A 25,411-nucleotide genomic window follows, 5' to 3' on the forward strand; every position below is an offset into this window, starting at 1 on the left:
GAATCAGACTTATTTAATATTTTTTTCCCTCCTATAATAAAGCATATGTATTGAAACTTCCCTAATTTGTAAGGGGATTTTAATAAAAGAGGAAAAGCTGCTGCTCAGTTTTGGAAAGATTTCACTTAACCAACCTTCCTGTGAGCTAGACATCTTAATCATAAATTTTAGAACATTCATAGACCTTATCTGCCATGACCATAGAGTTACTCATATTCTTTCTTTTTCTCTTGCTGACACTTATTTAAAAAGTAATCCACGAATTCATTTTCATGTAAAAATTCAGACAGCATAAGTTTGCTATTTTCGTATCATGTGCTGGGTCTATGCTTACAATCTTTTTTTTTCAACTTTTTATTTTGAAATTTTTGAACTTATAAAAAAGTTGAAAGAATAGACCAATGAACACCTGTATACTCTACCAAAAACCCCACTTGTTAACATTGTGCAACATTTGCTATATCTCTTCTTTGCTAGATAAGGTATGGATATAGCTAGATATTTTTTTTACTGGACCACTTTAAAGTAAATTGCAGATATTATAAAAGTATATAATAATGGTATAGTGGTTATATTGAAGAATGAATTTAGTTGACCATTACTATACCTTAAGAAAATTAGCAATAATTCTCTAATATCATATAATATCTGGTTCAAATCAGATTTCCCAACTTGTTTTTTAAATGTATTAATGAAAGCTGATTTTTTTTTCCAGTCAGGATCTTATCAAAGTTTATATTTCATGTTTGGTGGTTAAGCACACCACAATACTCTTTATTTTGAATGTCACAAATAAAATTTAATTTGTAAACCTTTTGTCAGCTTAATTTTGGAGTTTAAGTAATTTTCATGAAGTGCTTTGGGCAAATCTCCATTGCATAAATTTCTCAATTTCAACAATGCCTTTTAAGCTGCTGAAAGGAAATATATTGTATGTAATCAACAGTAAAAATAGGTCAGTGCTAGGGAACTTTTTAAATTGATTCTATCCTCTTTTTTTTTTTTTTTTGAGGCTAGTCTTAATTTAATGCTTCATTAAACAGATTGCATATTAGATGATATTAAGAAATTCTTATTAATTTTGTTGGTGTGATGGCCATATTTTTTAGTATGTTTTTATTTCAAAGTGATACATATCAAAGTATGGATGAGATAATATGATAGCTGTGAACTGTTTTAAAATAATAGTGGAGGTGGGAGAAAACAGCATCTACAAGATTGGTAGAATGTTAATTTTTGAAGCTGGAAATTGAGTACAGATTTTCTTTACCCCATTCTTTCTACTTCTATAAATACTTTAAATTTCTAAAATAAAGTGATTTTTAAAATGTAAACAATAGCTAGATATTATACTGGTCATATTATCTGACATGATCAATTAAGGTAGACACCAATCACAAAAATATAACAAATTAAATCCACTTAGAACTTAAAGATATTCTCCTTAATGACTCTTGCATTAAAAAGAAAAACAAAACTAAATGTAAAAAGTATTTAGAAAATTGAACTACCATAGCACCAAATATTAAAACTTTCAAGAAAAACTTAAAGCTTCAGATGATTTAATAATGATAATGATAATGATGATTCAAGGAAGAATGAAAACAAATGAACTAAATATTAAGCCAGAAACTAGAAAAAGAAAGAAATAAACATAAAACAAGAAAAAAAATTAAACCAAAATTAATTCAAAATAAAAACCAAATTAATATAGCAGTTCAAGAGATGATTATCTGAAAAAAGAACGACATAGATATACCACTAGATATAATTAAAATGGAAGAAGAACAAATAGGAAAGAAAATGAAGGTACCCTCAGACAAGAATAGAGTCTAAAAAATTTAAGAGTATTCTGTTGTATGAGTTGAACATAACATTTATTGATATGCAAATAAATGATCATTGGGATAAAATTAATGATTTATAGAAAAATCTCTAAGAGAGTTCTGTTTATATTAGAAAAATGAATAATCCAATACCCATGGGGGAAAACTGGTGGAGAACTATTTCTTAAAATGACAAGTAGGTATTTATCAAATGTCTAGAAATGTGTGAAAAGTGTCTCTTAAAAAATAAAACAAGTCTTCCTACATATGGGTCAGAATTTCTCACACACAAGGAATCGTCAAAGTGTAGTGTTTGCTTTTTTTAATTGATGAAAGTAATCTAAGTAGCTAATAAAAGACTAGTTTAGTAAACTATAGCCATAGCAAGTGCAAAATATCTTATAGAAGACTAGTTAATGCCACAGGAAGAAACTGATCATTACATATCATTTATTTTTTAAGTTACTGAATAATCCCAATTTTTGTAAATGTGTGTTCATTTATGGAAAAAATGCTAAAAGGATACACGTGAAAATATTAAGAATAAACATCTTTAACTTGTAGAACTGTAAGTACTTGTTAACTGGAGACAAAGAATATTTATTTAGGTTTTAAATTCCCTAAATGTAAAAATATACATCACTTTGTAACAAATTATGTATCTCTTATTAGTATGTAAATATAGTAAATATAAAACTGGATTACATAAGCATACTAATGGAAAATATTGAATATACATAATTATAAGCCTACATTTTTCCAATAAGTATTGTTGTAGTAATTATCAACTAAGTTCACAAATGAAAGCTGAATTCAAACCAAAGGGATATTAAAATAATATGTATAATATAAAATGAAACTTGTACCAATGGAAGCAAGCTGCTTATTCTCAGATTGTTCAGTACATATACAGTATAGCTATAGAAGGTGTCTTACTAATTCCATGTTGCCTTGTCATGAAAGGCCCTTCAAAATCTTTGATTAATTGATTGATTACAGGCTTACTCCTGGAAAAGCATATATAAATGTTAAAAGCAAAATGATTAATGATTAATGGAATATTTTCTAGAGAGTTCATAGTGGATATTTAAATTCTTTCTAAAACAACTTATCAAAGAATCCCTTAATGTTTTCCAGTTCCTGAGAGCAGAAATGGACCAAGACTATCATCTGGCAAAAAAATTATGTCAAATGAGTAAGTACAAAATAGTTTTATGTTTTCCAATCTTCTCTTTGTTTCTAAATAAATTCCATGATACGTCAGTTTCATTATAATAAGCTATTGAATTCTCTATAGTATCTCAGTGATTTCATGATATAAATTATGTTGTTTGGTGAAAGCACTAATTTAGATTTGTAGAGTACCACTGAGTGGGCTAAATTAATATAGATTAATAAAGACTAGTTGCCATCATTGGAAAATAAGTCAGAATCCTACCCTCATGATAATGGCTTGGTAACTTTTATGCTTTTCATTTCCAAGAAATGTCAGGTAATACAGTAGTCAAACTTTACTTAACATGCAATTATTCCACAAATATGTGAATGCCTTCCTGTGCTAGGCACTTTCTAGGCATTGGAGATACAGCATTCAACAAGACAAAAACAATCTCACATTTGTGGACTTTACATTTTTGTAGGGGACAGATAATGAAGTATTATATAGCATGTCAGAAATGATAGGTACTGTGGAAAAAGTATCAGGAGGAGGCAGAGCAGTTTTAGACAGGATCCAGGATGGTCCAGGAATGTTTCATTGAAAGACTTAATCAAAGACTTCAAGAAGTTGAGGATACTAGCCATGTGGATTTCTGAAGGGAATGTGTTCCAGACAGGACAAATAGCAAATGCAAATGTCCTGAGATGGGAGTATACCTGACAGGCAACAGTAAGGAAGACAGTGTGACTGGAGCAGAATGAGCAAGGGCAAAAAGTATAATAGGAGATGAAGTCAGAGAGAATATGGGTAGGGTATGGTACAGCTTGCTAAGGACCTTTTAAAAATTTAAAGATTGTGGCCTTTTCTCTGAATGTGATATTAAACCATTGGAGAGTTTTGAAGAGAGGATTGATATGATCTGCCATAGTTTTATTTCTGTTTTTACTGGTTTGACTTGATGTTCAAAATAATCATGGCTTTCTTTGTATTTATTCTGTTTTAGGGTTTGCTGAGTTTCTTAAATCCAAAGGTTGATGTTTTTCATCAGCTTGAAAAATTCCTTGACTGTTATCTTTTCATATATTACTTCTGCCCCCTTTCTCTTTCTCTTCTCTTCCTGAGTCTTCAGTTACAAATAAATTGGACTTTTTCATGTTGTCCCACATGTATCTTACATTCAGCTCTGTTTCTTCCATTTCTTTTTCTTACTGTGCTTCAGTTTGGATATTTTCACTTATCCTTTCTACTGCTGTGTCCAGTCTGTGGCTAAAATTAGTAGTTTCTTAATGTCAAAGATTATATTTTCCAGTGTTAGAATGTCCATTTGATGATTTTGAAAGATTATAGTTCTGTGTTGAAATTCTCTATGTTTTCATCTATTTTGTCTGCCTTTTCCTCTAATGTATATCATAATTATATTAAAGTCTTGGTCTATAACTCCAATATCTGGATCATCTGTGGGTCTCCTTCTATTGTTACTTTTTTCTCTTGGTTATCAGTTTCCTTTTCCTGCCATTCAGTGTTCAGTAATTATCTGTTATATGCCTGACATTGTAACTGAAAGAACCTTAGAGCCTGAAGATGATGTTTTCTCTTAGGTCTGTTATGCAAAATGGATTGGGCTTGGGTAATAGATGTTGCAATTTCAATAAGACTTAGTTTCCTTCTGTTTCTTCTCTATTCCTTGGCAATGTCCTTATCTAGATTTTAACTGATTGGCAAGTCTCTATCTCCTCATCCCTATAAAGATGTTAGGAGATCAGCCTGTCCTTTGAAGGTTTTGAGCTTTGTTCTTTGGCTTCTCCCTCCATACCACTTCCAGATTTGGTAAATTTCTTGAGTAGGTGACTTTGTCTCCTAAATACAATGAGACTATAGGAGATTTCAGTCATGTTCAAAAACTTCCTAGCCTTCCATTCACCCTAGAATTCAGTATATGTACCGTGGGGAAAATACCTGTGCTTTTAGAGCTCTTTAAATTTCCAAACTGTTGTACCAGCAGTACAGGATCGCCAAAACTTTATTAGTTTTCTTCCCCACCCCCTCCCAAGTAGAGTTATTCTGTATGACAAAGTATGATTTTCAGCCCACACCCACAATTGGCAAATATGCCCACAGAAGAAAATGGCCAGTGACAGACTTCTTTTCTCTAAAAGCTTTCCTCTGTGTGGAATTTTAATTTGTTTAATCTTATTTTCTCCCACAACTTCCTAACATTTTTTAATATGATTTTTCTTCCATTTATCTACCTTTTTTAAAGTAGCTATAGCTGGAGCTTTATTATTGTTTTACTCAAAACTAGAAGTCCTAATTCAGTTTTTAGTAGAAACACTCAACTGCTGTGATGGAATATACTGTATAAGGTAAGGATGGAATCAGGGGTACCAGTCTGGAGGATATCAAATAATCCAACCAAGAGATGATAATAAGTAGGACCAGAGATCATGGTAGCAGCTTTGGAAATGATGAGAAGTGGTTGGATTTGGGAAATATTTTGAAAGTAGAGCTAACAGGATTTGCTGATGGATTGATTATGGGTGTGAGAGAAGTCAAATACTGAGGCTAAAACCCCAGGAAGAATGGAGTTGCCATACAGAGATGAAGAAGATGCTGGGATGAGTGCTTTTACAGGAGAAAAGTTCATGAGTTCAGTACTAATAAAAGATGCTGAATAACAATAGTAACAATAATAATTTTGGTCTCTGTGCTAGCACTTTACATGTATTATATCATTTATTTCCCCCTGTTCTAGTTTGCTAGCTGCCGGAATGCAACACACCAGAGACGGATTGGCTTTTAATAAAAGTGGATTTATTTTGTTAGTTCTTCAGAGGAAAGGCGGCTAACTTTTCACTGAGGTTCTCTCTTATGTGGGAAGGCACAGGATGGTCTCTGCTGGCCTTCTCTCCAGGCCCCTGGGTTCCAACAACTTTCCCCAGGGTGACTTCTTTCTGCATCTCCAAAGGCCTGGGCTGAGCTGAGAATACTGAGATGAGGAATGCAGAGCTGTTTAGGCTGTGCTACATTGTGCTCTCTCATTTAAGCACAAGACAGTTAAGTCAAATGTCATTCGTTGCAGCAGGCACGCCTCCTAGCCGACTGCAGATGTAATTGGCAACAGATGAGGTTCACATACCATTGACTCATGGCCACAGCAACAGAACTAGGTGCCTTCACCTGGCCAAGTTGACAACTGAATCTAACTACCACACCCCCCAATAATCATAAAAGGTAAAAATTATTATGTGCATTCCCAAAGTCACGACTGATGTTTTAGTTTGCTAAAGCTGATGAAATACAGTATACAAGAAAAGGGTTGGCCACCCTCCCCTTCTCTGCGTGGGACATGACTCCCAGGGGTGTGGACCTTCCTGGCAACCTGGGACACAGATCCTGGAATGAGCTGAGACTCAGCATCAAGGGACTGAGAAAAACCCTAGAATGAGCTGAGAATTAACATCAAGGGATTGAGAACCTTCTCGACCAAAAGGGGGAAGAGTGAAATGAAACTAAGTGTCAATGGCTGAGAGATTCCAAACAGAGTCGAGAGGTTATCCTGGAGGTTATTCTTAGCATTAAGTAGATATCACCTTGTTGTCAAGATGTAGTGGAGAGGCTGGAGGGAACTGCCTGAAAATGTAGTGGTGTGTTCCAGTAGCCTTGTTTCTTGATGATGATTGAACAATGATATAGCTTTCACAATGTGACTCTGTGAAAACCTTGTGTCTGATGCTCCTTTTATCTACCATATCAACAAAAGAGTAGAACATATGGAATAAAAATAAATAGTAGGGGGAACAAATGTTAAAATAAATTTAGTTTGAAATGCTAGTGGTAAATGAAAGCGAGGGGTAAGGGGTATGGTATGTATAACTTTTTTTTCTCTATTACCGTTTTATTTCTTTTTCTGATGTCTTTTTATTTCTTTTTCTAAATCAATGCAAATGTTCTAAGAAATGATGAATATGCAACTATGTGATGATATTAAGAATTACTGATTATATATGTAGAATGGAATGATATCGTATTGTTTTGTTTGTTGTTAATTTTTTTAATTAATAAAAAAAAAGAAAAAAGAAAAGGGTTGGCTTTTACATGGGGACTTACTAACGTACAAGTGTGCAGTTCTGAGGCCGTGAAAATGTCCAAATCAAGGCATCAATGAGATGATACCTTCTCCCCAAAGACAAGCTACCAGTGATCCTCAGCTCCTGGCTACTTTATTGCCTTCAGCTTTTGGCTCCTTCTCTCTTAGTTTCTGTGTTCTTTCTCTGTCCGCTACTCTGTGGCTTGTTTCTGTGCTTCTGTGTGTTTCTCTCTTTTAGCTTCTGTCTCTCTTAGCTTCTCTCTGGGGCCTTATTTTATTTTCTCTCTCTTTTATCCTCTTATAAAGGACTCCAATAAGAGGATCAAGACCCACCTGAGTGAGGTGGGTCACTTCTCAATTTAAATCCTACTCACCAAAAAGTCCTGCATACAAGGGTCCACACCCACAGGTCGGATTAGCTTTAAGAGCATCATCTGTATGTGCAGCTTCAAACCATCACAGCTGATAAGTGGCTGAGCCAGACCTTGAAGGATGTCTGTCTCCAAAGCTCTTATTCTTTATCAAAGTTTACCACAAAGTAGAATTTTAGTAAATGATCTGTCTTTTCTGACTGATTTACATTATACAGCATGAGGGGTTCTCATGGGAAAACTTTGATACTTAGTTTTGAAATAATCAAACTTAAAAGGAAAGGCAGGGGATGGTGCAATGGCAGAATTCTTGCCTGCCATGCCAGAGACCTGGGTTCAATTCCTGGAGCCTGCCCATGGCAAAAAAGAAAGGAAAGGCGACTCTGCCTTTCTGCTACCATCTGCATTGTTTTCCCCAGGGCTCTGTAGCTTGGCCTCTGCTTCCAAGCTGTTGTTCAGACCTGGAGTGAGTCATCTTATCTCTCTACTTCCCTTCCTTATTTGTAAAAGAAGATTAGATGAAATAAAAGATCTATAAGGTTCCTTTTTGTCTTTAGATCCTTTGAATGCATTGTTCTAGTTTGCTCGCTGCCAGAATGCAATATACCAGAAACGGAATGGCTTCTAAAGAAGGGAATTTAATAAATTGCTAGTTCACAGTTCTAAGGCCAAGAAAAATGTCCCAATTTAAACAAGTCTATAGAAATGTCCAATCAAAGGCATCCATCCAGGGAAAGATACCTTGGTTCAAGAAGGCCGATGAAGTTCAGTGTTTCTCTCAAGTGAGAAGGCATATGGCCAACATAGTCAGGGCTTCTCTCTCGGCTGGAAGGGCACATGACGAACACGACGTCATCTGCTAGCTTTCTCTCCTGGCTTCCTGTTTCATGAAGCTCCCTAGGAGGCATTTTCCTTCATCATCTCCAAAGGTCCCTGGCTCATGGACTCTGCTTTGTGGTGCTGCAGCATTCTCTGCTCTCTCCGAATCTCTCATTCTCCAAAATGTTTCCTCTTTTATAGGACTCCAGAAACTTATCAAGACCCTCCCAAATGGGTGGAGACATGTCATCACCTAATGCAGTTTAACAACCACTCTTTATTAAATCACATTTCCAGGGAGATGATCTGATTACAGTTTCAAACATACAGTATTGAATAGGGATTGTTCTGCCTGCATGAAATAGGATTTTGATTAAAATATGGCTTTTCTAGGGTCCATACATCCTTTTAAACCAGCACATGCATCAAAGAGAAAAAGAAATTTACAATTAAACTTTATTGACGATAGGACTCACATTAACTTAAACAATGTTAGACTTATTTTTAGTCTCATGTAAAAATCCTTGAAGTCACTAGGGATCAAGATGGTATATTCTCACTGCCTCACACTGAGTCCCCACTATGGATAGAGTAATTCTTTCCACCCTACCGATAACTTTTTATTTTAAAATACTTTCAAACTTTACAGGATAATTAGAAAACTAGTACAAACTCATACAGGTAACTCCAGCATACCTTTACCCCTCAGACCCAGAGCTACTAGTTTTAACATTTTGCCACATTTGCCATATCATTCCCTCTATATATCTCTTTCCCTCCTTCCCTCCCTCCCCTCTCTCTCCCTCCCCCTTCCCTCTCTCTCCATCTCTATTTATCAATATTTTCTGACCACTTGAGTTTAAGTTGCATATATCATGTTTCTTGAACATTTTTCACTGCCATATACATTTCCTATGAACAAGGATATCCACTTATATAACTACCTTAAATGCAGTCATCCAGTCTAAGGTATTTAACATTAGTATAAAACTTAAAATCTCTATTCCAGTATTTTCGTATGTCCCAATAATGTCCCTTTGAGCCTTATTTCTTCTCTTTTTGGATCCCATCCAGAGTCATGTATTACATTTAATTGCCATTGTCTCTTTCTTTGCTCTCTCTCTCTTTTTTTAATTGTGGGAGCATAAATACAATATAAATTTTCCCATCTTAACCACTCCCAAACATGCCATTCAGGGAGATTAATCACATGAGAAGGAGTAATTCCTAAATCATAGGCTAATCTTTAAAATGAATTTTAAAAAGTGTCAGTGCTACCTATTTTATTTCTAAGGTAAATAACTTTCCTTTTTCAATCCTTTCAAACATGTTTGACCTTTAGAGCCATCAAATAAAATATTTTGGTCAAAAATATATTTGGTTGTCCACAAACAGAATTTCCAAACAGAAAGAATCCTCAGAGAGAATCATGCCCAGTCTTCTGTTTTATAAATAAAGAAACCTAATGAGAGGGAGGCTAAGGTCTTGCTCAGCACCACTTGGGATCTGGAACCCAGGCCTCTTTCTCCCAATGTGCTTTTCTTCTCTGTGGTAATGTAAAAAGTGGCTAATGTAAAAAGTGAGTGATTCAGAGGTTCTGACTCTGAGGTTTTTTGTGGGAATTGTAGAAAAATTGATATATTTTTATTTCCATATCCATCAATCTCTTTTATCCTCTTATAAAGGACTTCAGTAAGAGGATCAAGACCTCTTCAATCATTTTAGAACTACTCTGGCTGCAACTTACAAAATATATGCACTAATATCAGCATATTTGTCAGTCACTTTTAGCTGTTAGCCCTGCACTGTGCTGTATCAAGAGCAGGTGCTCAATAAAATGCTTGTTGACCTGACTTAGACCAGTGAACATGCTAAGTGCCATGTCAATGGGGATGAAAAGCTCAAACTGATCTATCTTAATGGGATTATATCCATTTAAAACTTAGTTCCTCCCTCCCCCCCCCCCTTTCTTCCTTTCTTCCTTCTTCCAGAAAATATGTGTTGGGCTACTGCTTTATACCAGACACTGCAGGGAGCTGAAGAAAGCAGGAATCAAACCACACATGGTCTGAGCCCTCCTGGAGGTGACATTAAACATGGTTTGGTTTGGTTTTCATCCCTATCAGCTCTCTCAGTAAACTTCACTCTTGCTTGTAAGTGTCAAATGGTGGTCCCTCTAAAATTAAGGATTAGACTCTAGGAAAAGGAGTTACAGAAGGCCCTAAGACAGGTACATGACACAGAGTGCCAGTTAGGAAAAAATTCTGCTCCCAGGAGGAAGAAGGGGATGGCTTGAAATATGGACAAGGAGACCCAGGGATAATTTGGGGGTAGGAGTCTGCAAAATAATATGGTGGAGCACCAGCCAAGAGTGAGAAATTAAGGAGACACAGGTTTAGCAATGCCAAAAAAGTCAAGAAAGAATGGAGAATTGGAGACAGATTCTATCTTAGGTGGCAAGAAATTCTAAATCTTTGATGTTAATAGGAACACTTGGTTGAGGGCTGTCCAAAGTCCCTCCATAGATTCACATCAACAAACAAAATGGATTTTTTCAACTAGCATGAACCCCCAAATATTTTATATCTAAATACTTACAATACAGTTCTTCTTTTGTCCATCTCTTTTTTCCATCTTCTAGCTCCTCTACATAGCACTACCCATTTCTCTCTACATATATTTTTATAAATTTATGTCTATCTACATATTTATGTGTATATATGTATATACACATAAATATATATAGACACATAATATATATATATACACACATGCCATATATATATATATGGCACCTCCTATGGAAACATTCTTGAATACATCATTTCATCTTCAAAGCATTTCTGTGATGCAGATAGTATTAACCCCATTTTATAGATGAGGAAACTGGGATTTAACAAAGAAAACTAACTTGCACAAGGTCATGCAGCGACTATGTGGTAGAGTTGGGATTAGACCCCAGATTTGACTTGAAATCTGTGATTTTCCCACTATATTTCCACTTCTTCATTCAGTAATAAGCTTATTTTCCTGGTCAAGGAAGCAGAGATTAGAAAAGATACACTTATTATGGATCACTACAGCTATGGCTCCTACAGTCAGTTAATCTATTTTCTTTATTTATTTTAGGCAATGAATTTATATAAAATAATTCATCCTTATCCCTTCAGAAATGTTTAACCTGCTCATTTTCTTGAATAAACCCACTATTTCCTGTGTGCTTCCTTGTCCAATTATAGTACAGATATTTATGTATTTCTTTATTTGGCTTTAAGGCTTCTCACCCGGAGTCCTGGGTGCCCTGTGGGCTCTTTTCTCTTTGCCTTGCCATTTAAAAAATTTGTATTGTACTCCCCCAAGTAATTTTATCTGCTGGCATAAACTTGAATTTCATGTCTTCCCCACACAGTTTTTATGTGGTTCTAGTACTTCCTTAGCCATTTTCCTGTGGTCTCTTGCAGAACTGGTATCTCTGCTCCGTACTATTTCCCACCAGGCACTAGAAACAGCCAAGAAAAGTGGCTTTTAAATGGGGTTGAAAATTGAGTCCCAAGTACTTTTTTAGTTTATCTCACGATTGACTGAGACTTTGAGCCAACCAATCGTCCTATTTTGTGGTCACTACACCTTAAGACAGGAACCAGAGGCTCAGTCCTGTCAGGGTGCTGTACTTTCGCTCACAGGCAGCCTGAGCTTCCATTAAAAAAAGAAAGAGAAACAAACAAACAAAAAACACTTAGCCGTTGGAAGACCTACTTCATTAATTATAAGTGTTGGAGAATAATGGCTTGAAAACCAAAATGGTTGTGTTCATCATAGTTCTAACACAAATACAAAAAATCTTCAGAGACATTAGTTCCTAAAAAGTTGTGTATTTATTTAAGTGAAACAAACTACCCTTTCCTCTTATCTGGGGGTAAGGACTGCCTCTGCTCATATGTCTATATTCTAATGTTTTGGGGCCTCCTGCTATGTTCCAGGCACTCTGCTGGGGATTCAGCAATGAACAAGACAAGCATGCTCTAAAATAGCCTCCACAGAAACCTATGGCCCCACCTCTCTCCTGCCCAGCCCTTTCCCCAAAAGGAAGCATCCTCTGAGTGCTTAGAAGGAATCAAGCCTCTCTCTAGGCCTAGAACCATTTCAGAGAAACCAGCAGTCAGCATTTATTCACCACTTGCCATGCAACCAAAACAGGATGAAGTGCTATATCTACAGTATCTAATTGGTCATCAACATCCCCATGCAATATAAGGTATTACTATAGATAAGAAAACTGAGGTATAAAGATATTAAATACTTTTCCTAAGGCCACCCAGCTAGACAGTGGCAGAACCAGGATCCACATCTGGCTGTCTTTCTCCAGGGTCCATACCTGGGCTCTGCTTCCTTCGTGGGACACAAGGTTGGGAAACAACCCCCAGGACACCTCCTACGTATGCTAAAGCTCCTGTCAACTTTTTATAAATGCTACTGGCTTGTCAAAGCGTATTTTACAATGGGTTGACTTGAACAATGGGAATTTATTGACTCATTGTTTTCAAGATAAAAGAAGGGTCCAGTAAAGCTATGCCTTCTCCCTGAAAACTGTGGAATTGTGGAGCTGGCTGCTGGTGATCCTTGGTTCTTGACTTTTCTGTCACGTGGCAGTGCATATGGTGATGATGTTTTCTCCTTTCTTCTTTGGTTTCCTTTGACTTCCAATTTCCTGTTCTTCCCATTATTTCTCTCTTCTGTGTCCAATTTTCGTTTCTTATAAGGATTTAAGCCATATTGGATTAAGGCCCACCCTCATTTAGTTTGGACACACCTTAACTCATAACGTCTTCAAAGACCCTATTCGCAAATAGGTTTATACCCACAGGGCCAGGGATTGGGATCTGAACATATTTTCTGTGGGTGACACAATCCAATCCCCTAAAAAGAGCAAGAAGGATTTTTGATTCATCATCTAGAATGGATATTGCTGGGCTAAATTACAAAGCAGATACCTTTCTGCCATTGCCTGTAAACCAATCAGCAGTTTTTTGTTAAACCATGGGGATGTACCTGATCCCATACTGCAGACCCTTGGGATAATCCTAATTCCAACAGGGAAATTTCTAATCTTTGTTCCAGGAACATTGTTCAGAATTTCATAAGTTCTACCAAAAAAGAATTACATGGTCAAATAAATTTGTGAAATTATATTCTAGTCTCTATAAGATTCATAGTAGTCATGAGGCATTTTAATGGTCCTATAAAATCCTGCAGTTATTCCTAACTGTAAGTTCTACCTGGTTAACTTTACTTAACTGAGTTTCCCAAGTATTTATTAACTTTTTAAGAAAATAGCATCTAAAGGAAAAAGTTGAAGAAGCCCTGCTATAGAAAGAGGCTCAGCCTCAGAAAAGAAAGCGACTGCTAACAATATCATATTTTAGTACCAAAATGTATAAAAAGTTACTTTTATTAGGAACTATAAAAGATATATAAAATATCTATAGAATCCTCAAAAGCCACTTCCAGCCAGGTGCACAATCATACTAGCCCAGATTGTTGATGAATTGTTAGTTATATTAGTAGATTAGGAAATAAATATACCTGGTTTGGTGGGCCGTGGGCTGAGTCCTAAGAGCCAATGGGGTCTGATGGAACCATCCACACAATTCTTACTGTTAGCCAGACAGATAACAGACTTGATGTTTCACTGCCCCCTGGGGGCCACCAGGATATTGCACAGGAGGTACTAAGTCAAATGGATGATGTAGAATTATGTATACTCCTCAAGCCAGGTAAGAAAAAGGTAAATCAGTAGAGCGAGATCTGAAAAATAAATAGTCTAGAAAACTCTGAAACACAGGTATAATTTTACTGGTTTCTAGGACATTGATAACCTACCAACAGGCCGAGCAAATCTACTGGTATGGTCCAAAGGAAAGATGTCCTATTCACATAAAGGATTCACAAAAAGGAATAAATCATGCTAAAAACAACAGGTCCAGTGAAGAGGAATGATGTGATTAAGCAAGTGATGATTGGGGTGTGGTCTAAGGTAAAAGTTCTCAGGATGAAGAGAAAGAAGAAATATCAATTTCCTGTTTGAAAGATGAGTGTTTAAAAATGGCATCTTTCCCATGGAGGAGATTACATTAAAAAACCTATGTTCCTTTGTGTACCGATGAGGCCTTTGGTGAAGGATGCCATAGACCATCAATGAGTGAGACAAGATGAGTAGTTAACAGACCTCCAGTACAGTGTTCTCATTAGTGACTCTTAGGACTCAGCCCACGGCCCACCAAACCAGGTGTATTTATTTCCTAATCTACTAATATAACTAACAATTCATCAACAATCTGGGCTAGTATGATTGTGCACCTGGCTGGAAGTGGCTTTTGAAGATTCTATAGATATTTTATACATCTTTTATAGTTCCTAATAAAAGAATGTAAAGAATCAGAAATGATAAATAAAAAGGTTAACATAACTATACAAAAATAAACTTTTCCACTTTTCTCTCAGCTTCTTTAAAATAAAAAAGGATATAAGATTAAAAAAAGAAATATATGAGTAAAAGCATACTGAAGTGAGGAAAATTATATACTTTGGATAGGAGGGAGAAAATATGAGGATTGTTTCTCTTACAAAGCATTTATAAGTGGAACATTTTATCTCTTGGCACTTATATACCTGTGGTATAATTTTTGGTGTTTATCGTTTTGTGCATTTTCACTTGCACTGATTGACATTTCCAGTCTCATTCTAAGGAGCCTGCTTTTGCTGAAACACTTTGAACACTTATAACACATATTCTGTTGTCCATTTTCAGTCCTAATCTATGAACCAGAAAATCCTGAGGCCAAGGAGTTTTCTTCACTTATTGAAGAAATGTTGCTGATGGGTAAATTTTAAAATTGAAATTCCTTCTTTCTCTTAGAACTATGAGGAGTCACTATTAAAAACCCATTAACGCAGGAGATGGCAAAGTACATCCTTAGAAGGTGGTGAAGAAAGGGTAAAGGACTGCCTTTGATGGTGTAATGAAAATCAGCTTGTCCTCTGTGGATTGTCATGATGACCCATTTCTCTCTGTGGGGTGGAACTATCCAAGCAAAGCAGGGTCCCTGGGCACCAAGCACCAGGCATTGAGTACCAGACAGTTTCTAGAAGGAGCAGGACATGCTAACCACCACTGTGTATGAAAGTGGTTATCCTACAATTCGAAAGAAAGCTAGTACCCTGTGAACTATTACAAACCTCACTTCCTCTTACTCTTTTTAAATAAGAGTTACATTGACTTTAGTAAGAATAAAAATTAACGGTTTATATTTTAAGTTTATTTTAAATCCACATACGTCTTAATACCAGTAAGAATATATTTCATCTTTGGACTACTACTTTGATGCTACATACAGTTAGTCAAGTTCAGCTCAGTTCCCCCATGTTCCAAAAATATGAATTTCTTAGTGGAAGAAGGAGCAAGGAGAATTATGATTCTTCAAAGAGTGGAAATATTTTTTAAACATTCTAAGCAATTCTGTCCCTTTCCCTGGCAGAGAAAGCTCCGAGTCTTGAGGAAGATGATGAAGATAGTGAAGAAGAGAGCAGCGGCGAGAGTGAGGAGGAAAGCAGTGAGGGTCTGAGTGAAGAAAGTTCTGATGAATGTGAAGACGGGTGATGCATGTCACTATTGTGGTTTAAGCTTTCTACCTTTTCACTAATACATACCATGGAAATATTAAGAAGAGAGATGCATTGTAGTCTAGTTGTTTATTTGCTGTAGAGTTCCTTTTAATTTACCTATATTCTTAGTTTGTGTTGTTTCTTAGTATTTAGGTCTCAGCTCAATGTGCGTCCTTCAGAGAGGAAAATAATAATTGCGTATATTTATATAGCACTAACTACATGCCAGTTACTATTCAAATGCTCTATACATGTTAGTTTATTTAATCCGACAACAATGTGCTAAGTACTATAACTGTCCTAATTCTACAAGTAAGAAAACTGAGGAGCAGAGAGAGTGAATAGTTTAACCAGCATCAGACGTCTGTTCTTTGGGAGAGCCTAGATTTGTGCATTAGGAATTGTGGCTCCAGAACCCTATTCTTAGCCACTGCGCCATGCAGCCCCCCATGGCCTCCACATCAGGCATTTCCGTATCACCTGTTTTGTGTTCTTTATAGCTCTTATTAGTATCTGAAATTCTTACTTACGTATTTGTTCTTCTGTTCATCTTCTCCCTACCTGCTGGGGAGCGCAACCTCCATGAAACAGGACCTTGTCTTTTTTCACCATTATATCTCCAGCACCTGAGCCGGTGCTTGGCAAATAGCAGCTCTATATATGAAGAAAAGTTAATTAAAATGTTTACTCTTTCATGAAACAGGCACAAGCTCTGTAATTCTTATATGTAATTCTTATTTGCTGATTCTGTATTCCTTGATGAATTTCTGCCAACTTCAAATTAAGTTGTAAAGTAACTTAGGTGAAAATGAGAATAATAATCCTAAGTAATTTTGTTTATGAGTACACTGATATGATTGGGCGGTTGGCATTTTGGATTTTTATTCTTATGTCAGCAATGTGCTATGGCATAACCAAAATGCTTGCAGCATTTTTTATTATTTTTTGTGGCCTAGTACTATTCAGAGGAAGAATTCTGCTCAACCATTTTGTAGAGGTGCTGAAAGAAATGAAACCTAGTGTGTAGAATCCCCCAGTTACATTCTTGGGCTCTGGTACATAAATAATTAGGTAGTTCTCACAGTTTAGCTGACACACATCTCAGCAATAGTCTGTTCTTTACATTTTTATTTGGGCTCATCATTCCTCCTCACCATAGGGAAATTACCTTATGTCAATCTAATGACCTCGCATGATTCAGAGCCCCCCAACAACAACAAATCTAGAAAACACCCTAAAATGGCATTGTACACTAAATAATTACTAATAAGAAGTGAGTTTTCTGTTAAAAGAATGCAGAAGTTCTGGTGAAAAAACTCCCTGAATGAAAAGCCATCATATAGCAGGCTAAATAAAAGAATTTGCTAGGTTTTCTCATCAAAGATAATTGACACCCCTCTGCCCTTATTCTTCATCCTGTTTGCACTCTTTAGTGAAACTCAGGGTGTTGGCACACCCTGACATAGGTATGTGTGTTTCTACCTAGTAATAATAGCTAAAAAATCTCTGTAAAGTATTTTTACATTATTTTATCTGCTGGCCTTTCAGAATAATCCCAAGAGAATGCTATAATTCCCATCAGTTGCAAAAATTCAGTTTATCATGCTTGTGGGATATTCAAGGATAAAAGTTAGCAAGAGTATTGGAATTCATGTGAGAAAATTGAGATTAAGAGATGCTAGGTAGTGTCTAGCTATGAGAGCTAGTAGATATTGAACCCAGCATTCCTTGCTACCTCATACATGGCTAAACTCTAGAAACTGTTTAATGAATCAGCAAGGTGTGTCTGTATAGACAGTTCAGTTCTAGACTTGTGCCTTCTTCAAGAACTTAACACATAACAGTGGTGTTAAAGAACCCAAATACCCAACAGTATGGGAATGTATAAGAATGACTATTCAATGGACCTGAGGTGGAAGCTTACTGAAATAGTTTCATTTATTTCAATAAGTATTTACTGAAGGCCTTCTAGGTATACCATGAGGAAAAAAACCCAATCTCTGCTTTTAAAAAGCATCATTGTTCTTATAATCAAGGGGGCTAAAGGAGCATAGAGAAGTGTCACCTAATTCAGTCCCCACATCCAGGGAAAGCAGTGGGGTGGGGGAAGGGAATGAGTCTAAACTGAGGTAGAGTGAGAATTGGCTATAAGAAGAGGGTGTGGGCAAGAGTGTTCTAGCAGCAGGAACACCACTTGCAAAGACCCAGAAAGTAAGTAGGGCTGGATTGTAAAATGAAAATGAACCAGTTAGATTAGAGAAAGATGAAGCTACAGTGAGAAAAAAGGCTGGGTAATGGAGGGCCTAATAAAGCCATGTTAGTGTTGAAACTTTATCCTTGTGGGAGGCCCTTGAAGCATTTTAAGGAAAAGAGTGGCTTATATTTTAGAAAAACTGTTCTCCTAACCGGGTAGAAAAAAAAACCTTTCTCATACAGGTCATGATCCATCGTTTAGTTATGAAATCATTACAGTGAAACATAACTAGCTGGGGGGAGGGGGTTTAAAGGGAAATATATAAAATAGAAAATATCGGTATACATTTCAAAAGAGTAAGAAGTATTGTTTTGTGAAACTTTAGGTTCAGGAGTGTGTGTGTGTGCTAGATCTTTATGTGAAATGTATCATTTCCTATGGGCCTCAATTTTTTTAAAAAAGTCTGAGAGTGTAGAGAACAAATTAAAGTGAAATGCAAAACTTGACTGTTACATAGTAATTCTGGCAGTTTAAAATGGTAGCCTATTAGAGTAGCAGGAGATGCAATGGAATGGAGGAGATAAAATAGAAGGAAATGATGATATATTAAATGTGGGGAAGAGGTAGAGATCAAGGATGACTCCCAGTTGGGTGACTAGGTATATGATGGTGTAGTTCTTAAAAAGAAACACCTACAGAAAAGTAGGTTTGTTGGAAAAGATGTTGGTTCACTTGCTCAAATTGAGTATGGGAAGTATATTGTTTTTCTGTGGTTATTATAACATTCCCACAAACTTAGTGGCTTAAAACAACACAAGTTTATTATCTTATGGTTCTGGAGGTCAGAAGTCTGAAATGGGTCTCACTGGGCCAAAATTAGGGTGTCAGCAAGGCTGCATTCCTACTGGAGTCTAGGAGATAACCCATTTCTTTTTCTAGCCTCTAGAGTCTACACACATTTCTTGGCTCATAGCCCCATTCTTCTATCTTCAAAATTAGAAATGTCTATCTGTGTCTTTCTCAAGCTGTCACCTCTCTGGTTCTTTCTTCTGCCTCTCATTCCCACATTTTTTTTTTTTTTGGCATGGGCAGGCTCTGGAAATCGAACCCAGGTCTCCGGCATGGCAGGCAAGAATTCTGCCACTGAGCCGTTATTGCCTGCCCTCTTTTCCACTTTTAAGGATGCTTGTGATTATATTGAGCCCAGTCAGATAATCCAGGATAATCTCTCTATCATCAAATCAGCTGATAGACCATCTTAATTCCCATTTGCCATGTAACTGGTTCATGGTTCACAAGTTCCAGAGATTTGGATGTAGACATCTTTGGAGGCCATGATTCTGTCTCCCATAGTGTGAAGTTAAGTTCATGTGTAATCTTTGCCAGTGATGATACCCATTTGTATGTATCAAGCAAGCACTGTTGCTGTGAGGACATTTTATGGACTTAAATCATCAGCATGTAGTTTGCATCTATGGCTTAGGGGATTGTCTTCTGCAATGAGAAATATTTAATCTAACCAGTTGAAGTCTTCTAAGGGGGAGAGAATAACTTCAGCAGTGAGAAGAGAGAACTTTCATCTCTGCTTCAGCCAGCCTCTCCTGGAGAATTCATTGAAAAGAATTCTTGCCAGTTTGTAGTCTGCCTACAGAATTTGGACTCATGCATCCCTGCAGTTGTGTGAGACACTTTTATAAAATCTCATACTATTTATGGATATCTCCTGTTGGTTCTGTTTCCCTAGAGAACCCTGACTACTACACACAGAAAGAACTGGGTAAATGTTAACTAGATTTTTGGAATTCATGGGATGGCGCTTAGAAAGGGCACTTATGCTATTGATACACTTTTATTAGAATACAGTTTATAAATAGTAATCAGAAATATGGGAGAGGATCACCCATGGAGAGAGTATAGTCCAAAAAGAAGAGAACTGAGAATAGAATTATGACAATCACCAACACTTAAGTAGTAGACCAAGAAAAAGAAGTGCACAAAGGAGACTGAGAAGAACAGCCAGGAGTAAAATCAGAAAAGTAAATATGGTTGATATGTTAGTTGCCTGCACAATAACCATCCCTCTCTTCTTTGCTAAGAGAGAGCTGATTCTGTTCATATAGACACTCCCTACACACTAGTCATGAGAACTCAAGAAAGCCGACTCCACCCTCAGACAATCAGTGCAGTATTTCTCTGGTGCTGTTATTGTTACAGAGATGGACATGTGATTGGCCTGATCAGATCATTGACTAATTTCATGATTATGAAGAGTGATTTTTCTGTTCCTCTGGTTAAGAACCATGAAGCTGGCTGCTCTAGTTACTGCTGCCAGTTATCTGATGATCATGATGGGAACTGGCCTTAGGATGAAGCTCATGCTGCGGATGGTAGAACAGATAGAACTAGGGCCCTGATGGTGTTCAGCCACTGAATCAAAGAAGACCATGTTTTCTTAGAATTTATTATGTAGTTCCCGTTGTTGCATAATTCTGTACCAATATATTTTTTTCAGCATGTTCTCTTTTTTTTATTGTATAATACAACATAGATACAAATAAAGAAAGAAAAAAGCAATAGTTTCTAAAACACTCTTCAACAAGTAGTTTACTGGACAGATACCAGAGTTTGTCATAGGCTACTATACCATCATCTTAGATTTTTCCTTCCAGCTGTTCCAAAATAGAGAAGGCTAGAAGGAATAAATATTGTCTTATCATCACAATCAACTTTCTTTTATTTTTTGTGAAAAATAACATCTATACAAAAAAGCAATAAATTTCAAAGCACAGCACAAAAATTAGTTGTGGAAAAGATTTCAGGGTTTGGTATGGGTTATAATTCCACAACCAGCATATTCTTTTAACTCGGTACCAGGGAAGCGTTCTGTGGACTTGCCATCACCCCCACCCACCCCCACCCAGGGGACTTCCCTTGGGCCTTGGGGTAGAGGGATAGATAAAGGAAGGGATTCAAGGAAAAGGGACTCAAGGCGCAGAGGCTAGCAAAGAGGCTGGGCCGTTGGCTCCTGGCATACAGACAGTACGCAATCAGTGTTGGTTGAATAGCTGATTCTCCCCCAACCCTTTGGGGTTCATCCTTTCTTCTGTAACTCCAGTAATTCCCCCCCCCCCGCCCTCATACCTCATCTCCCGCCCTTACCAGGGCTCCTACTACCACCCCCACTTTATTTTCCCCGTAATTAGTTGGTTAATTTTCATGAGCTCCTTTCTCCCTTTTTAGAACCAACTTGCTCCTTTTCAACTCTGCAGCAAGGCTCTTGGTGTTTCAGCCCTTGTCTCCCTAATTGTATCTCTATCTCCAATAAAACTTTTTCTACATGCCTTTTCATTAAAACAATTATTTGAAATTGACCATTCTGTAAAGATGATAAATCTCACAGTTTTCTGTCTACCACAGAACTCTGTTTTAGGATGAAAACTTTCTCATCATAGCAGGCACCAACTTCTAGACAACTGCTGGCATCAGGAGACTTCAACCAAAGATGGGAATGGAGTACTTATATCAGCAGATATCACCATCCAAGGCCACCTTCTCTCACTTATTTCTAAGACCTCATCAGAAATGTCTTTAATTTCCACAGCTACCGACAATCTCTTCCAGCCATCTAGGCTTTTTCTATCAAGAGCCTCAAAATTCTTCCAGCCTCTACCTATTATCCACTTCTAAAGCTATTTCCACCACATTTTTAGGTATGTCATAGTAGCACCCCATTTTCCAGTACCAAAATTTGTCTTAATTTTTGCCAGGGCTGCTATGACAAATATCACACGATGGGTTGGCTTATACAATAAGGATTTATTGGCTCACAGTTTTAGGGGCCAGAAGTCCCAAATCAAAGCATAGGCAAGGCCATGCTTCTCTTGGGGGGTCAGTAGCCGCCTGGTAACAGCAGCCGTCTATCACGTGGCAGTGTCTTGGTCTCCTTTATGGTCTTGTCTAACTTCTGGCTCCTGGCTCCTCTTGCTGCCTCAGAATTTCCCTTCTTAATAAGGTCTCCTGTCATACTGATTAAGGCCCACTCTCATTCAGTTTGGCCATACCTAAAAAATTGATCATACATCTTCAAAGGCTCCTATTTACAAATGGGTTCACACCCAACAGGAACATGAATTAAGATTAAGGACATGTCTTTTCTTAGGGTACCTAAGTCAGTCTACAACAGAAGGCTTCAGTGAGAAAGAGACATTTGAAAATTTGCACAAAGACCAGAATGAGAAGAAATAAACCTACATATACCTGCAGGAAGTGCTTTCATGTATGTCCCTGAGGTGGGAACATGCCTAGAATGTTCATGAAACATCAAGGAGGTGAGTGTTGCTGGGGAAGAGTGAGGATGGGGTTGAATAGTAGAAGAAGAGATCAAAAAAACACCCAAAAAACAGACAAGGTCAGATCATGTAGGGCCTTGTAGCATTATAAAGACTGGCTTTTACTCTGAGTGAGGTGGATAATTGTTAGAGGGTTTTGAGTAGAGGAAAGCCATGATAGGACTATGTCCTAATGTTTTGCATGCTGTGTGTGCTGGAGAAGTGGGGGTAAGGGCAGAAACATGTTAATAAATTTCGAAGGTAGAGCCAACAGGATTACTGGCACACTGAAAGGAATAAATCAAGGATATTTCAAGGTTTTGATCCAGATGAAAAGGAAAGATGAAATTGCATTTAGTTTTTATTTACTGGGATGGAGACACTGTAAAAAGAAAAAAAAGGAAGCTTGGGGAAAAGGATCAGGAGTTCAATTTGGTACCCTATCCTTTTCCCCAAACTTCCTTTTTAAAAAAAAAAAAAAAGTTTAAGGTGCCTATTAGAAATCCAAGTGTAGAATTCAGTTGAATCTACCCAACCTGGAATGTTGGGGAGAGGTCTATGGTAAAAATATGTATTGGGAAGTTAACATAGGAACAGTATTGAAAGCCTTTAACCCCTTTCAGATGAGTTTGAATATTCAATTCAAAAATGTTCTCTTCCAGGAAATGAAACTTCTTTGTGGGTCAAAAACCTTCTAAATCACCAAAGAAGAGAGCCCAAAGTCTTTTGTTAGAGAATGATCAGCAGCTCTGCTGAAATATATGGGCAATAAAATAAAACAAACATCATGCTTAGCTTATACATCCAAGAAAAAAAATTTTTAATGTATCAAAATCACTGTTGAACTAAAGGGGAGGAGCAGGAAAGTTTATTGATCCTTCATTGAACACCATAAACCAGACACAGTTGAATTTGCTAAATTGGGCTTTATGAACATCAAATAAGATAGCCTACAAAGATGGTATTAGCCCCCATTTTATTGATGAGGAAAACTTAAGACTGTGAACAGTTAAATGATAGCTGATAAGTAGACTCAAGATTTGAACTCATCTGACTTTAAAGTTGTTGTTTCTCTTCCTGTAACAAGCTGCCTTAAGGACTTCAAGAAGCCCTTGAGTCCATGTCCTTCACAACCTGAGGATGTTCCCCAGTGAGAAGATTCACAAAATATTAATTATTTCAAATGAAACCTCATCTGGTCTCAGCTGGTGCCTAACCCATCCCATTATGGAAGTCCAGAGAGACTAAGTGATTTTTCCAAAGTCAAATGGCTGTTATGTGGTGGGGCTGGGAAGTCTCACTGTGTAGTAGTACTCAAAGCATTACTTACTAAGTATGTGATCTGGGAAGTCCTGTAACGTCTCTGGACTTCAGGTTCCTCATCTGTAAAATAGAAAACCTCAGGGTGGTAATTAAGTGGGAATTCATACAATCAACACAGGGTATATCTTTAGTTACTAAATAACACCCCACATAGCTTCTTTGAGACTTATTTCTCATTTTTGTAATAGAAGGATGACCATTTCTATCACTTGTGGTTTTGGAAAGAGAAAGAGGTCCCTGTGGTAGTGGGTAGTCCTAGCATGGTCTGGAATCCACAAATACATCCTTTACTCAGAATCAGTGTGTCAGCCTGGCGGGATAAAACACAAACCCCTAGTTGATAAGGGGATTGCTGGTGCATTCCTTCCTCTATTATCCCAAGCATATGTAAACATTCACTAGAGACAGTTTGACTCTGGTAGGCATGTTTTACAACATCTGGCTCATACCCCAGTGGTACATTTGTCTCTCACAGGGAGGGAGTGGGGTTCCTTCACTGGGGCAGCATATGAACACAAGAGATGGGTGCTGTGCATGGGACGTCTCCCTGTGTCAGCCATGGATTGACCTGTTGCAATGGGGAACCCATGCCCAATAGCTCTATCTCTTCTCTATGCTCACCAGAACCTGTGTGCATTGTGCTTTTGCTGGCTGTATTGAAGTAGGTTGATATTTCTTTAGGTGTCTCTCCTGACCAACAGTCTCTTAACCTCACCACCACCACCACGCACCAGACTGGGCTCACAGTAAGAAATCCTGGGTAGCCTATCCTAAGACTTTTCCCTGGGTCCTACTTCAGTTCTCTCTTGACCTTGGTATGAGAGAGCATATTCATTAGTGATTGCCTCAATAATGATTCATAACACATCACCCCCAAACTCAGTACCAATTAGCTCCATTCCACTGGCCAAAGAAAATCACATATCTGAGCACCCAACAGCAACAGGTTTGGAGGTGGAGGGAGGTTACACAGTCTTGATCTAGGGAAAGAAAAAAGTTTTAATCATTCAAGCCTCCCATGCTCTGATGTTTGTCCCATGCTCTGATGTTTGTCCCTGACTTTTTCCTGGCTATGAAGTTGACACAATATGCCTCAAGCCCCAGTAAGAAGATTGTAATTCTCATTTAATCCTCACACTTAGGAATTGCTTAAGATTTCAAGTTCTTTGGGTCTTCTATAGGCAAAGAAAACAGGACCTCAGACTTGCAGCTTAGTAGAAAGAATGAGCTCCAGATAACTAACTTTGTTGAGAAAATCCCCTGGAACTGATTTAAAAATGATCCAATTGAGAACTTTGGACCAGAATACATTTCAGTGAGCTCTGACCTAAAAGTTCTTGGTATGAAGGGGATCTGGTTAGAGTGAAAACAATGAATTCCTCCTGTTAAGGCTCCAGTTTTCTCCCCTGCATACTGGCCAGGATTAGGAAAATGTGATCTGAAATAGAAGTTTATCAGATTCCACACAACTGAATCAGAACCCTCTCACAAACAACAGTCTCAGATACCTAACTGAAAATGGAGGCTAAATACCTACTACTGTAAATAGCTCAAGAGCTTTTACACTAAAAGAAATATGGGAAATTATCTTTCTTGTACCCCATTCTAGGAAAAGACTAAGGAGAGGAAAGCAGAAAACACA

General features: G+C 37.3%; 1 protein-coding gene across 3 annotated transcripts in view; it reads left to right on the forward strand.

The window, feature by feature from the left end:
* Positions 1-15,990, forward strand: part of ERICH2 (glutamate rich 2) — a 50,491-nt gene extending 34,501 nt beyond the window's left edge. For 2 of the 3 annotated variants that reach the window (XM_077151950.1, XM_077151951.1), the window contains 3 exons: positions 2,964-3,021; positions 15,071-15,142; positions 15,798-15,990. In XM_077151950.1, coding sequence (XP_077008065.1) covers positions 2,964-3,021; positions 15,071-15,142; positions 15,798-15,919 — 252 coding nt within the window. In that variant the 3' untranslated portion in view covers positions 15,920-15,990. Of the gene's footprint in view, positions 1-2,963; positions 3,022-10,253; positions 10,416-12,242; positions 12,518-15,070; positions 15,143-15,797 lie in introns of all 3 variants that reach the window. The other variant, XR_013172043.1, reaches the window with a different exon arrangement.
* Positions 15,991-25,411: the final 9,421 nt, after the last annotated feature.

The sequence above is a fragment of the Tamandua tetradactyla genome, chromosome 3 (assembly GCF_023851605.1).
Source record: "Tamandua tetradactyla isolate mTamTet1 chromosome 3, mTamTet1.pri, whole genome shotgun sequence".
Taxonomy (NCBI): Eukaryota; Metazoa; Chordata; class Mammalia; order Pilosa; family Myrmecophagidae; genus Tamandua; species Tamandua tetradactyla.